At 37.0% G+C, this 15,135-nt stretch overlaps 2 protein-coding genes across 24 annotated transcripts in view; one reads left to right on the top strand and one right to left on the bottom strand.

Moving 5' to 3' along the window:
• The window catches only part of KAT6B (lysine acetyltransferase 6B), a 92,473-nt gene extending 78,260 nt beyond the window's left edge, over positions 1–14,213 (top strand). For all 7 annotated transcript variants that reach the window (XM_048945527.1, XM_048945529.1, XM_048945530.1 and 4 more), the window contains 5 exons: positions 5,511–5,742; positions 6,400–6,559; positions 7,166–7,432; positions 8,625–8,928; positions 10,367–14,213. In XM_048945527.1, coding sequence (XP_048801484.1) covers positions 5,511–5,742; positions 6,400–6,559; positions 7,166–7,432; positions 8,625–8,928; positions 10,367–12,852 — 3,449 coding nt within the window. In that variant the 3' untranslated portion in view covers positions 12,853–14,213. The remainder of the gene's footprint in view (positions 1–5,510; positions 5,743–6,399; positions 6,560–7,165; positions 7,433–8,624; positions 8,929–10,366) is intronic.
• The window catches only part of LOC125693507 (calcium/calmodulin-dependent protein kinase type II subunit gamma), a 761,290-nt gene that overhangs the window by 682,905 nt on the left and 63,250 nt on the right, over positions 1–15,135 (bottom strand). The gene's annotated exons all lie outside the window — the stretch shown is intronic.

Below are 15,135 nucleotides of genomic sequence, written 5' to 3'. Positions count from 1 at the left end.
CTCCCCATTTTATTTTTTTGCTTATGCTCTTCAGTATTACAAAGCTCTCTCTTGCAGGTAGGAGTAAAAGATTGATAGGAAGAGACTGTGGGCTCAGAATCTTGGTTATTTGCTCTAAAATTGCTAAAACTATCTCTGGTGCAGTTCCCAGATATCAGTCGCTCTCCAAGTGGCAGCAATTTTCCTCAGCTTGGAAAAAGTCTAGGAGAGTAACGTTAACATCTAGATAAGACATTTGCTCTCTTCTGGTGAGTTGGATATGAAAGGCATGCTTGCTGTCTGACTTTTTGGCCTCAGGGCCTTGGAAAGATTGTGGGTATGTTCGGTTTATTTGTTAGGTTAGGCGTAGTCAGTCCTACAGTCAGTCTTCCTGTCTTGTCCATTGGAATCTTATTCTATGAGTATGTAGATCCTATAAAATGGCAATCATACAGATTTTTCAAATGAGCAAGCTTGCTTTATTTCTTTAGTAGTATTTATGAAGGTAATGGCAATTTTTAAAAGATATTCGTTTTACGGTTGCAGAAACTGCTTAGTGTTTGGTATCACTTATTAGTTAATTTTAAGATGTAAATTTAAATGATTGAGTGATTTAGTAAAATATTGTATTTAAAATTGAGAACACTCTGGTCATGTTAATTATCTTATAAAATGCTTCAGTCACTGGCAAATTTATTCATCAAATTTATGGTCAGGACTGATGCCCCCTACGCATGCAAGCCTCTCCTTTAAGGGTACTTCAGTTTCTTTTCTCTTGTTCCTGCTTTCACTCCACTTGTAAGTAGTCTACTTCGTAAACAGAACCTTCACTCAAGGGGTTTACTGGCATCTGGCTCAGATAAAATAAGTGTTAGCTAATTAGTTTGCTCAAAGGATGCCTTTTGTTGGTCTGACTGTAATGCAGTCATCTTTACCTTTCCTTCACTTCATGAAGGGAATTTGTTTAGCCCTAACCTCTTCTGTGAAGCTTTCTATAAAGGATCTAAAGGTTTTGGGCCCCCTGTGTAGAGCTTACTTGGGGATATGGAAAGGAATAAGAGCTGGCATTATTTCTTGTAACAATAATGAGAGAATCTTTGGCTTACTCTGTTTATGAAGAAGGCTTTTCTTCAGTCGTACAAAGAAGAAAAGAGAATATAGCAAGTTGTTCCATGATCTGAGCATCTCAAGTTACATCTAGTCTTTTCTTTCTTGTAATGTTTGTGTGGATCTTGGGGTTGGAGTCCTTTGAAGCTGCCTTAAAAGCGCTTTCAAAGAGAGTACTGGCACCTATTTAAGGTCCTCTATCCTTGACCTTCCACTGACATAGATAAGAACTGTCCAGAAGCACACAATAGCTATGGAGAAAATGGTAACGTGAGTTACAGTTTTAGTGATCATAAGTCTTAATAAGCTCACACTTTCACCTTACCCATATCTGCCTTCTACTTTTGGTCACTCCTCTGTACAAGGAATGCTGAGCTGACCTAACTGAACTGTCCTGTCTGTTACGATTTTTCCAACTATCCTTTTGAACCTCTCCTCAGCTTCGTATAAATTTAAAACCAATTGTTTGGTTTCTGTAAGATAAAAGGAAGTCCCTTAGGATAACTTCAAATACTGTTTTCAAGAGTATCTTCATTTTAGATACTCGTATTTCCACAACTTCTCTTGGCAGCCTGTTCCAGCACCTCACCAATCTCTCAGTAAAAAACATCCCCCTGACATCAAATCTAAGTCTCCCTTCTTTTAGTTTAAAACCATTCCCCCTTGTTCTATCACAATCTACTTGTGTAAAAAGCTGATACAAATAAACTTGAAGTGCACCTAAAGCTGCATGCTTCAGTGCCGTAGGACTGAAAGGCAGATGATCTGACCCCAAGTTTTGAGAAAGGGAGATATGAGTCAGTTTACCTCACATCAGTATTGTGCAAATTAGTAGAAAGTACATTGAAGAACAGTACCAGTAATCCCATAGGTAAATGCAGTGCATGGAGAAAAGGAATGGACTCTGCTGTTTGCAAAAGCATTTGTACTTAACAAATCTTAGCAAGCACTGAGGAGGTGTTAAGAAGCAAGGAGTTGAAACAGATCTGATGGGTTCTTTTTGTTCAGTGAAATCCAAGCTAATTGTTTATGAACTTCACAAGATGGTTGGTCTGTTCTGTGGTTGTTTTTTTCTGTTGGCTACTGTCAGAGCAGGGTACTGGCAGTTGAACCTTCAATCTCACAGTTTTACCTGTTTCAAGAAACCAGACTGAGTGTAATGAAGGAAGCAGTAGATAACTAAGGTTTTTGGAGGTGTGCACAGTTGTATTAACGTTACTGTTTTTGCATAAGCGTTCTGCGAACTTTGCTGTAGCTATTTATTTCAGGGGAGTTACATACTAAAAATGCAGCAGATTGAAAGTACAAGATAACTACTCAGGTTAATTTCTTCATTTATATGTTTTAATGTCTGACTATCTCCTACATCTGTGATGAAGGCTTAAAATATATGCATCCTGCACTAATTTTCCCTTTCTCAGCTTGATTTTTTTTTTTTAATTGTTTAAAATGTTGAGGAAGATAAAATCTTAGTGACTCAGCAGAGGTTTGCATGACAGAAATTAAAAGGTTCTAATAGCATGTGGCATGTTGCTTCACTCTGAAAGCTGGAGATAGACAGGAAATAAAAATCTTTAATGGTATTTTGTCTTTTTAAATTTGCAGTAGCATCATTTCTGTGCTCAGATGATGAGACAGACAGCTCTTTGTTCTCCTAGGTTAGGTCTTAAATTTTTTAAGTTCTTATCTTTTTGTAGCATACAGTTTTACTCTTGGGGATGAAGAAGAGCTATATTTTGTCCTCTGAATTTTGCCATTGTTCATAATCTCAAATCAGGGGTCATAGTTTGAGAATTCCTTCAGGTTTTCACTTTGAGGCTTTCCATTATTAAGGTTAGGTAGACATAATGACACTGGGAGTATATGTTTAGCAGGGGCATATTGTGCTCATTTCAGATGCTTCAGGATAGATACATGAGCTATCAAGACCACTGGTTTTTTAAATGTATCTGAAACTTAGATCAATTATTTGGCATCTCTTTGGTAAGTTTAATAGATATTCAAATCACAGAATCTTAAAAAAGAAACTTATTCAGCATTTCTCAGGTGCAACTAAGACTGTTAGCTCACATCTATGGTCCTGATACTATAGAATGTGAGCATCTTGATCAAGCATAAGTTATATTATAGAAAGGTAGGAGAAAAATATTAAGTTATTACTGTTCTCTTGAAGTTTTAGTATTTCAGTATAGAACAAAATGTTGAAATGACCTCTAAGAACTAACCTCAGAGTCCTCAACCATTGGAAGAAACTGATGTGCAAGGATATACGAGTAAGGTACTAAAACTATTTGCAATTGCCTAATTAATATTGCCAAACTCTTCGTAGTGGTTTCTTATGAAGTCTTCTAAAATGTTTACCAAGGAGTTGTAGTTGCAACGGTTTAGTTTATGAGCGAAATGGAAGCTGAGGAAGCTTACAGACACTTTCTGTATCAGAGATTTTTTTGAATATTAAGTTAATAGTTTAAATTGTACAGTTACTTGAGGTCAATTGTAAGTTCTCTTTATGGAATTATCTTAAAATCCAGATTTGCTTTTTTTCTTTTCTGCATTGTAACTCCTGCCACTACTTGTACTTCTGCAGATTTTTCTATGGCAATTGACATCTTAGTATAGAACTTGATTTTATATGTTATGAACAAGCTGATGCAAAATTGATTCAAATAGAGTTTTGTCTGAAATTATGCAAAATGGACAATACATAGTCTAAGTCTTCGTTTGTGCGTTTGGAAATAAAATAATTCTTCCTCTTTATACTAGTCAAGATGCAATCTGCTCTTTTGATTATCTAAATTTCTACCAACAAGTTACATGCAGTACTAAGATGCATTGTCTGACTACGGAGTTTTAATGTGAGACAACTTCAGATGTTCAAAACGACCTTCCTTTTCTTAAACTAGAAAAACTGCCTTTCTGTGGTAGCACTGATTCTGTAAGATAGAATAAATTTACTTCCTAAGTTTCCAGTGATACCTTGCAAATATAGGCAGACTTTATGTAGCCATCTATGTGCCATGTTAGAAGTAGGTGAATGTGGGACAGCATTCCTCTTGGAAACTCAGGCATTGTATATCATGCTAGTGAATATGAAGATGATACTGTTTAGTTCATTATCTGTGTTGTTGCTCATCACTTGGAAAGTAGTGGTATGTTTGCTTTTCTGTTCAAACATTTTAATTCACACTGCAGATTACATCTCGATGACCAGTGTGTATGTGTTTCCCAAATTCTTGTGTGTTGTCCCCCCAAAAAAGTGAAGACCCTTGTTTAAGGCTGAGTGAAAATACATGTCTGTATGTGTGCATTTTATACTTAATTTATATGTGTGTGTACAATTTGAATATAGTAGAATATGTAGCAAAACAGCCACTACTTCACCCAGTGAGATACTTAGATCTTTATTGAAGTAGGCTATGAGAAACTTTGTGAGGAAGAAGTTCATGAGGATTTGCTCAGCACACGTGGCATGGATGTACTACATATGTCTTAAAGCAGTCTCTTAAAGGAGGGTTCCAACTTTTTAAGTGAAGTATTTCAGAAGAAAATTAATAGGCAAAAACCATGTATGCTGGTGGTTTCCAGGTGACTTGGAGTACTGCAGTTCTGTAAGTGTGATGGTCCTGGTTTATGATGGAATCAGCATTTTTCAAACCTCATGTTTCAAGACACCTGTTTTTGGTAGCAATTGTAAAGGCACAGCACGGAATCTTACTGTGGAGGGATGAATTACACTGGAAGGACACATCTTATTATTTTTATTTTTTTCCTTTTCCTTAATTAGTTTTAAAGGACTTAATACATATGTAGGATATAAAATAGCATTGTGTGTTATACGTGGGAAAACAAATTTTATCATAGCTGATCAGATCTGGAATTATGTGAATGTTCTTGAATGTGAACTGAGGGAGATTTTTGGGTTTTTTTTGTTTCTAAGTAATTCTGGTAATTCAGTTTGTCAATTACGTATCACCTCAAATATAATAACCAAGTGCTTGATCAAAAACTTCTGTCACTTGAGGCTTCATGAAGGAAACAAACCGTAGTGGTGTTATGCATGACAGTTCCTCTTGAGATTCTTCTGAAAATTCTTGGCTTCAGTTGTGTAAAAGTTTCTCAAAAGGTCAGACAGCTGTAGTTCTAAAGGAGAACATGTATGATGAGACCTGCAGAAACTTGTTAGCTTGTTGATTTGTTCGATTCTCATGATGCATTATCTGAATCTCTTAGAAGAAATTAATCTTTTTAATGTAGCTGTAGTAATGGAAAAAAATGTCTTCTGTGGATAGGATTTCCTTAATTACAAGAGCTACTAATGAAGTAATCAGTTATGCTGAGCTCTCTATTAATACCATTTTTTAAACTGTAATTTAAATGTTCAGTTTTGTTCTCTCACTAAGATGTTTTATTTCTCTTCATTCTAGGCTATTTACTTTCTAGAAGAGAGGGTCAAGCAGGATCCCCTGAAAAGCCATTATCTGATCTGGGTCGTCTCTCTTATTTGGCTTACTGGAAAAGTGTAATATTAGAATATCTTAACTGCCACCATGAAAAGCAAATCAGCATCAAAGGAATGAGTCGAGCTACTGGAATGTGTCCACATGATATTGCCACTACTCTGCAGCAGCATAGCATGATAGATAAAAGGGAAGATAGGTCAGTAAATATTATATAAATTTTTAAAGTGATGAGACAAAACATTTACTTTCTCTGCATACAAAACACTTGTTACAATAAATGACTCTGTTAAATTCTGACTTTAAAATATCCACCTTACTGAGGAAGTCAGTCAGGCGGGACTTCTTTTTAATGAGGTCCTTCATAAAGACTTCTTAAGAAAGAAATAAAGAAATGAGGTACATTTCTGTTTTGTTAGAAGACCTATATTTATAAATTGCTTTCTTGTCCACTTAGCTGCCGTATTCAGATTCAGTATTAACATGTTCCTCACTCCTTATTTCTTGATCCCCAGTGTTTTCTGATTTTATTTGTATGTCATATTAAAAGTGGAAGCTGCTCTGCCAGACTGACTGAAGGTTCACTAAACCTATTGAATGGATTTAGAGTGATTGATTATTACAACTTAACTTTCCTCTCTGCTCTAGTAATGTTTAGCACTGAGCTTTCCTTTCATGAACTGTGACTTCCTCACTTTCTCATAAGTCAGCAGTCTGTGTCATCTGTGTATGTCAGCTGAGGTCTTGTTCTTTACCCATCTATTTTCACAGGTTATTGTGTAAAAGGACTTAAACTGTAGGAAGAGTGTTTTAGATGATAACTTTCTAAAATAAAATGTTATTTATTCAATTGTAGATTTGTAATTATTAGAAGGGAAAAGCTGATTTCAAGTCACATGGAGAAACTGAAAGCAAACCCACGTATTAATGAAGTAGATCCTGAAAGCTTGAGATGGACTCCTCTGTTAGTTTCTAATGCTGCAGTTTCTGAAGAAGAGAGAGAAGCAGAAAAGGAGGTAATAGCAGCAACTTTTCTTCTGAGTTTTCTTTTGATTTTGTCAACTCCTAAAATTCAGCAATAGGCTGCCTTAAATAAATTATACTTGTAATTTTCACCTTTATTTAATGATGGAGGACACTGGTATTATTGTAATGTGCATTTTTTGGAGTAAGATGTAGTAAATTTTGTGGGATGTGTATGAAAACTTCAAACCTGCAGCAGTTGTTATGAAGTTGTATTTATCACTCCTGAGGTAGTCGAGGAGCATGTAATCAGATCAAATTTGGTGCAGAGCTCAGGGGCTGCAGTGTCAATCGATTCTTTGTTATGAACTTGCTCAAAGTGATCCATGTCAGTGGGCATGTAATGTAGTGCTAAAGGACTTAAATCAATTCGCTGCATCATTAATAGTGCTAAATATCCCATGAAATGCAATCTTCTTTGGTTTGTTATCCTAACTGTTGTAAAGGAGCTAGTAGATGATTCAGCTGAAATGTTGTTGCTAGGTTAGCCAGCAGTGCTAATCAGGGTTGACTTACGGTAACTCTTTAGCACAATGTAAAGGATGTGGCTAAGTAAATGCTGTTTTAGTGACCCATTATTTTAACCCTCAACCCTTCAGGCTGAGCGTCTGATGGAGCAAGCTAGCTGCTGGGAAAAGGAAGAGCAAGAAATATTCTCCACAAGATCTAACAGTAGGCAATCACCTGCAAAAGTACAATCTAAAAATAAATATTTGCGATCTCCAGAAAATGTGGCAGTGGTGGGGGAACGAGGGCAATCCACAGAGCAATCTAAGGAGAGCAGTGAGGAGGATGGTGGGGATGAGAGTCAGCAGAGTTCGCCTCCCCGGCTGACAAAGCCACAGTCGCTGGCCATGAAAAGAAAGGTGCGTTACTTCAGTGACCTGATTAAAGTCATTCAGTTCTGATTTCAGTCGAGTCATTGTGATCACAGTAACAACGTATTTTGTTCTCGGGTATTTATTGGACTGTTCTTTTCTGTATTATTAGAGCTCTCAGTGCCCTCCTCTATTTATTTTTTCCCTCTACCAGTCTACTCTTTATCTTTTGGGGTTTTTTTTTCTGTCTTACAAATCTTTCTCATGTAGAGACAAACACACAAAAAGCAAGCAAACAAACAAAAAAACCCCAACAAACCAGAACCACAATTTCATGTTGATTTTTAAACTAGTGACTGCCCTCTGCTGTTTGGGATCGGTATTGGTTCGACATTGTAACACTTTTTTTCTTAATAAGATGGACTCCAGCTTGTAGTGTTTGTATTTATAATTTGTTAATATTGAAGGTCTGTAAAGGGAGTACTTCATTTTTCAAATAAGAATGCGGTTAAACCCTTATTCTTCTCTTTTCCAGGCAATTTAACTTGTTTAAATTACTGAATTACGGTACCCCAAAATTTTAAAGCATTTGGCTTGGAACATGTATTTAAGTGCCTCTGAGAACTAGGGAATTTTAGAAAAACTTCAAAGAAACTGTGAATCCTTGAGAAAAATAAAAGCACAACAATAGAAATAAAAACTGTTAGACAGTTTTTTTTAATAGCAGTTGACTGTGTGATTCTTTAATGTACTGCTAAGATCAATAGAAAGCTTCAGGTGCATTTTATTTTGCTTTTATTTATTTGTTTTTTTAAACCTAAGTATTTATTTCTAAAATATCAGAAGCTAGAAACGTAGAAAGAAAAATTGTCTGATCTTTGTAAATGTTGTTGGGGAATTCTAAATTTACAGAGGAAAAACTTGTAAATGCAGTTTATGCAGTACTGCTGTGAATGTTATTCAACAAAAATAGAAGGTAGAAATTACTACTATATAAAGAAACTTCTAGTCTTCATTTATCACTTACAGAAAGGTTTGTGTCCATGCACACGTTCATACCTATTTTAACTGTTTATCCTTCAGACTTTTACTGGTAGGTTGTCTATATTTGAAGTTGATGCAATATAAGCTGTCTTTTTTTGAGTAAGTAAATTGATTGATGTGAATTCACTTATTTGTGCACTGAGTCAACAAAACACAGGAATGTAGAAAGAGTTATACTTGTGGAATTGTTTTTCAGAGACCTTTCCTACTGAAAAAGAAAAGAGGTCGTAAACGCAGAAGGATTAATAGCAGTGTTACAACAGAGACTATTTCTGAAACTACAGAGGTGTTGAATGAGCCATTTGATAACTCAGATGAAGAACGTCCCATGCCACAGCTGGAGCCTACCTGTGAGATGGATGGGGAAGATGATGACTTGAAGCCTGTGATTAGAAAAGCTTTTGAGTATCAGTCAGGGCAGCAGAAACAGGAGAAGGAGGAAGAGCAGAAAAAAGAGGAGAAAGACATTCATTGCTACAGGAGTGATGACCATTGTACAGGTAAGCTGAAAATGTTTTTATCTTAATAAATTGAAATTATCGTGTGAATTTCAAAGGAAACTTTTTATGTCATAAATAGGAAAGTTTTACCATTTTCTTAGAAGATAACATTCTTCATTATGCTTTCATCTCAGAGGTGGTACTGCAAGCCAGTGATCTCACATTATTTATTAGAATTCTGCAGGTTTTTTGTTTTGCTTTGTTTCTATAGTGTTTACATTTTTTTTTTGTTATCCCTGACTCATAGTAATATAATCTCTTTTTTGCTCAGAAAAAAAAGTTTTCCATCTGAAATACTACAGGCTATGCCATGTTGCCAAAAATAACTTATGTTTCTGCAACAGGGCACTTCATACTCCACAGAGCAAGTGTATCCATTAGAATATTGTTTAATATTGTTCTTGTATCTTGGTTATGGATATAAAGAAAAAGTAAGATTTGAATTATACATACCTTTCTATGCAGGATTGTTGGTAATTCAATGTGCGCAGTTTCTGGGGGAGCAGTACCTGTTGTTCCCCACAGAACAGAGAGAAAATTTTAACTATGTTCCTTCCAAGCTGTTTATCTAATTTGATTTCACGGAGCAGAAAAGCTAATGGATGACTGGTGAAGCTGCTGATGATCTACTCTAGATGTATATTAATTCCCTGACTTCCTGGCTTTCAAACTACTTTCTTAAGTTCTAATTCCAGAATAATTTACTGGATCTTCAGGTTTACAAATTTTCTTTAAGAAACCAGTTGGTAGTACTTTAGTACTTAATAATTGCTTGGGAGGCTTAATGTTTGTGATCCTTAGTTGGGAGACCATCCACTGATTTGTCTTAAAACAGCTTTTGTTCAACCAGAAAAGCCATGCTTATGAGTGTTGATACTGTTACAAACCAGTCCACAGGTACATTAGAATATTACTGTTTTTTTGTTCTTCTTGATAGAAAATGAATTAAACTGATAGAAGCAAATTCAATGTTTTAGCTACAGCCCAGTGGTCAGGTTTGTACTCCATTAACAAGACAAGACTGATACTGTGTATTAGTCCACAGACCATGTCATTGCATTAATTGACTGTAAGAGTGTTATAACACTACACTGAGAGGCAGAAACTGGCAGAGGAATATCACTGAAGCCTTTACACTCCCAAGTGAGAATTCTAGTAGCTGGGGAGAGAGAAGAATGAATGTGTTTGGGAAGGTTTATTCTTTTATAGTCAGAGGATTAATTTCGTGTTCTGATGTGATCTATGTTGCTTAATTTCAATTATCTTTTGTTTTTTGTAGTGCATTAGGATTTGTACCACCTGTTTGTAACTCCTGTTCTGGAGTTTCTTGGTGCATTTTGAATTTATAAATTACTTTGGATTTATGTTTGCAAGTATTGATTTCGTACTTTGTGCAAGCTAAGACTTTTGTTTTGTCTCTATTTATTGCCTCCCAAAGATAATACAGAGGACGTAGCTGTATTGGAAGAAGGCACTAAAGACAATCTTGAACCTTTAAAGAGTAAGCAGGGTTGGCCCAAAGGAGTTAAGCGCGGTCCATCTAAATGGCGGCAAAACAAAGAAAGAAAACCTGGCTTTAAGCTTAATTTATACACTCCACCTGAGACTCCTATGGAGCCTGACTATCAGATGCTGGTGGAAGAACAAAAGGAAGTAGCTGAAGATAAGCCCTGTCCAGTTCCAGCTGTTACAGAGGAAGAGATTAAAGAGCCTGTTGAAGTATTACCACCGCTGGATGATGAGGAAAAAGAGAGAGAACCTGAACCTCTGCATCCACCTGGTGAACCCTATGAAAAACAAGAAAATGATGCAGTGAAAGCTGGGGAAGAAGAAAGGAATGTAGAAGACAGTGAAATCAATTCAAAAGATGCAGAAAAAGATAAACCAGAAGAGGTTTTTCTGCAAAAAGAGGAGTCCATGCACTTGGATGATCATGATGAGGAAGAGGAAGATGATGAAGAACCTTCTCACAATGAAGATCATGATGCAGATGATGAAGATGATAGCCACATGGGTTCAGCAGAAGTGGAGAAGGAGGATTTGCCTGCCGAAGCTTTCAAAGAAATGCTGGAAACGCAGCAGTCTTTTTTAGACGTAAATGTTCAGAGTGGTAATTCAAATCAGGAGGACTTGATGGATTGTGGTGTGGACCTTGCAGCTGATGAGTGTGAAAGTGACCAGAAGGAAGTAGCTACAGATTCAGACCCAGTGCCGGAATCTGATGATGATCATACCGAAAACAATCAGGACCAAAAAGCTGGTGAAGAATTACATTCCGATTTCAAGGGAGAGAGTAATGAGACTATGGAGATTGATTCTGAGACAGTTCAAGCAGTACAGTCTCTAACTCAAGAAGCAAGTGAACAGGAAGATACCTTTCAGGATTGTGCGGAGACTCAGGAGGCCTGTAGAAGTTTGCAAAACTACGCCCATACAGACCAAAGCCCCCAAATGACCACGTTGGATGATTGTCAGCAGTCTGACCACAGCAGCCCAGTTTCCTCTGTGCACTCTCATCCCAGCCAGTCAGTTCGTTCTGTTAATAGTCCAAATGTTGCTCCGTTAGAGAACAACTATGCTCAGATCAGCCCAGATCAAAGTGCCATTTCTGTGCCATCTCTACAGAACATGGAGACTAGCCCAATGATGGATGTTCCCTCAGTTTCTGATCATTCACAACAAGTTGTGGATAGTGGCTTTAGTGATTTAGGAAGCATTGAGAGCACAACAGAAAACTATGAAAACCCAAGCAGTTACGACTCTACAATGGGTAGTAGTATCTGCGGAAACAACTCTTCACAAAATAGTTGCTCGTACAGTAGCCTTACATCTAGCAACCTAACACAGAGTAGCTGTGCAGTGACACAGCAGATGTCTAATATTAACGGAAGCTGTAGTATGATGCAGCAAACAAACATCAGTTCTCCTCCCACTTGCAACGTGAAATCTCCCCAAGGTTGTGTTGTTGAAAGGCCTCCAAGCAGCAACCAGCAGTTATCTCAGTGCAGCATGGCCGCTAATTTTACACCACCTATGCAGTTAACTGAAATCCCTGAAGCTGGCAATGCCAACATTGGCTTATATGAAAGAATGGGTCAGAACGAATTCGGACCAGGACACTACTCGCAGCCATCGGCCACCTTCAGCCTTGCCAAACTGCAGCAGTTAACTAACACGCTTATGGATCATTCTTTGCCTTACAGCCATTCAGCTGCTGTAACTTCCTATGCAAACAGTGCCTCTTTGTCCACCCCCCTAAGTAATACAGGGCTTGTTCAGCTTTCTCAGTCTCCACATGCTGTTCCTGGAGGACCACAAGCACAGGCTACCATGACTCCTCCCCCCAACCTTACTCCTCCTCCCATGAATTTGCCACCTCCCCTTTTGCAGCGTAACATGACTTCATCGAATATTGGAATATCCCACACCCAAAGACTGCAGACTCAGATGGCCAGCAAAGGTCACGTTTCTGTAAGAACCAAATCTACACCTCTGCCACCTGCTGCAGCGGCCCATCAGCCCCAGATTTACGGCCGTGCTTCACAAACTGTGGCCATGCAAGGGCCCACACGGACCTTAACAATGCAGCGTGGTATGAACATGAGTGTAAATTTGATGCCAGCCCCAGCTTATAATGTCAATTCAGTGAACATGAATATGAATACCCTTAATGCTATGAATGGTTATAGTATGTCCCAGCCAATGATGAATAGTGGATATCACAGTAATCATGGGTATATGAATCAAACTCCCCAGTACCCTATGCAGATGCAGATGGGGATGATGGGAACCCAGCCATATGCACAGCAGCCAATGCAGACAGCACCCCACAGTAACATGATGTACAGTCCTCCGGGGCATCATGGCTACATGAACACAGGCATGTCTAAACAGTCTCTTAATGGCTCCTACATGAGAAGGTAGGCCCTTTGGAGTAACAAACTACCAAACTGGCGTATTGGATTGATCTGCACAAGTATCTTTTGGAGAGTACGATTTCAAAACCAGCAATTGGTGTGAACGCAAAAACATTTGTTGGCACCATTTAAAAGCTGTATGCAGCAGAAAGCCTTATACAAGTTTTTCTTTTTTCTTTTTTCTTCTTTTTGTTTGTTTGTTTTGCTTTATCATTTCGGGATTTCTTTTCTTTTGGGGGGGGACTAGGTGATTTTCCATTTTTCCGTTTATTTCACTGAGCTTGAAGTTCTCTGGAAAGGAAGAACTCTTTCTATGAACTGCAATTACACAGCAGCTGATGGTTCAGAGCCATTTTATGTGCCTGCTCCCGTTAAAAAATGTGGATAAATAGACTCCAAAACTATCAGACAGTACTGAATCTTGAGCTTTTCTTTCTCCTTTCCCCACGTGTAAATGCCTTTTAGCAGTTCTTTTATTGTATTATTTTGTTTCTGAAGGTGACACTTCCGCATGCCGCTAATGTCTTTGTTAGTGACAGTGCATTTTGTAGTACTGTACAAGTGTTGTGCTTAACAGTAAGCCATTTCTTAATTTTTTTGCCTTGATTAGGTTACCCTAGTTTGAGGGTAAAAAAAAAAACAAAAAACAAAACACAGAACTATATTTTTGTTAATTATAAAACTTGTAAAAAAAATAATAATAAAAAAAAAAGCTGCAAAAGCTATTCACATTTTGGTTAGTTCAAAAGGTTTTATTGCTGTATGTTTAGTGTAAAGTTGAGACTCTTTTCCATTTTAGTGACCGGTTTCTTTGGGGCTGGGGTAGGGAAAAAGGCAGCTTTCTGTTTTATAAATACTGTTTTGGGTTTTTGTTGATTGAAAAACATCTCAGTGTTTATTTGTCAAGTTTTGAAACACTTTCATATATGTCCAAATACTTGGCAGGATTTAAAAAAAAAAAAATAGTGAATTTGGTGTAAAGTTGCTATTTTATGGAAATGCCTCTAACTTTACATTTTCATTCCATCTGTAGATTTTTCTATCTTTATAAAATATTGGAGTTATTTTTTAAGGGAAAAAATAGAGCAGTAGCGTGTGAATAGCTCAAACTAAGCTTACAGATCGCATGTAAAAAGGCAAAAGTTATTTGTGTCTGTTTATATTGCTTCCTTTTTTGTAGCCTTTGTACCTGTACAGAGTGACTGTAAGGGCCGAACAGAAGAGGCTTGATACATGTAAAAATAGGACCCAGTGACACTCTTGTATTTATCTGTTATCTTTTTAGTCAGTCACTTAAAACAACAAAAGAAAACAAACAAACAAAACAAAACAAAAAAAAAAACAAGAAAAAAAAAACCTGCAAAGAAACACTCAAGAAACAAACTGCAAAAAACACCCCCCAGCTGTACATTTTAACATAAAATAAATTATGATGAGCCATTTTTAGCCTCTTGTGTCTTGTCATAGTTTGATGTTGCATGGGAATTACTTCCTGAAACAGTGTTTGTTACAGTGCTTTCACATGCTTGATCTAAAGCCCATTAAAGTTGATGGGGTTTGGATTAGGCTGTTAGAGCCTAAGTGTAGGTTACTCATCATAATTGCATACACCTTGTGAAAATAAAGAGTATCTAAGATTATTTTTTTTAATAATCTTATTAAAATATTGAATAAATATGTATTTAATACGTTACAAGGTTGTCAATATTTAATGTATTTTTTTTTTCCTCCCTATAGACAGTGTTAATATATATGTGAAAGGGTATATGGCAACACGATGCTTGGGATGTGTCTTAGTAATAGAACTAATCTCTTCCTTTCTGCGTTGCTGGATTATAAGAAAATACAAACCTTGTGTAGAACCTCTGTGTTCTGCGTATATGCATATATACCTGCACATACAACATACACAGTTAAGAACACTTCTCATCTAGCAATAGAAGGTGCATATAAAATCAAGAAGGACATCTGTCCCAAGGAGCTCCTGAATGCAATAAGTTTTTAAATCAAGTGTGTGTGAACGTATTAAAAAAAAAAAATCTATCTGCTTTTCAAAATGCTTTTAAAAGGTGAGCATTGCCCCTGAATCTCTGTCAACCCCACTCTGACACTGCAAGAAGAACACTGTTTCCGTATTCTAGTCTGTAAAAGAGCTTTACAGGTTTGATTCTGTACACTGAGAAATCAGAGAAAATGTGTATTTGGTTAAACCCTTTAAGTGTATGGTGTTTCCAAATCAAGAAATGGATTCTACAGATCCAGGCACATAATCTGTTCAATTTTATATAGT

This window comes from Lagopus muta, chromosome 5, assembly GCF_023343835.1.
Source record: "Lagopus muta isolate bLagMut1 chromosome 5, bLagMut1 primary, whole genome shotgun sequence".
NCBI lineage: Eukaryota > Metazoa > Chordata > Aves > Galliformes > Phasianidae > Lagopus > Lagopus muta.
The sequence above is the reverse complement of the archived record's forward strand: the minus strand, read 5'-3'. Positions and strand labels throughout refer to the sequence as shown.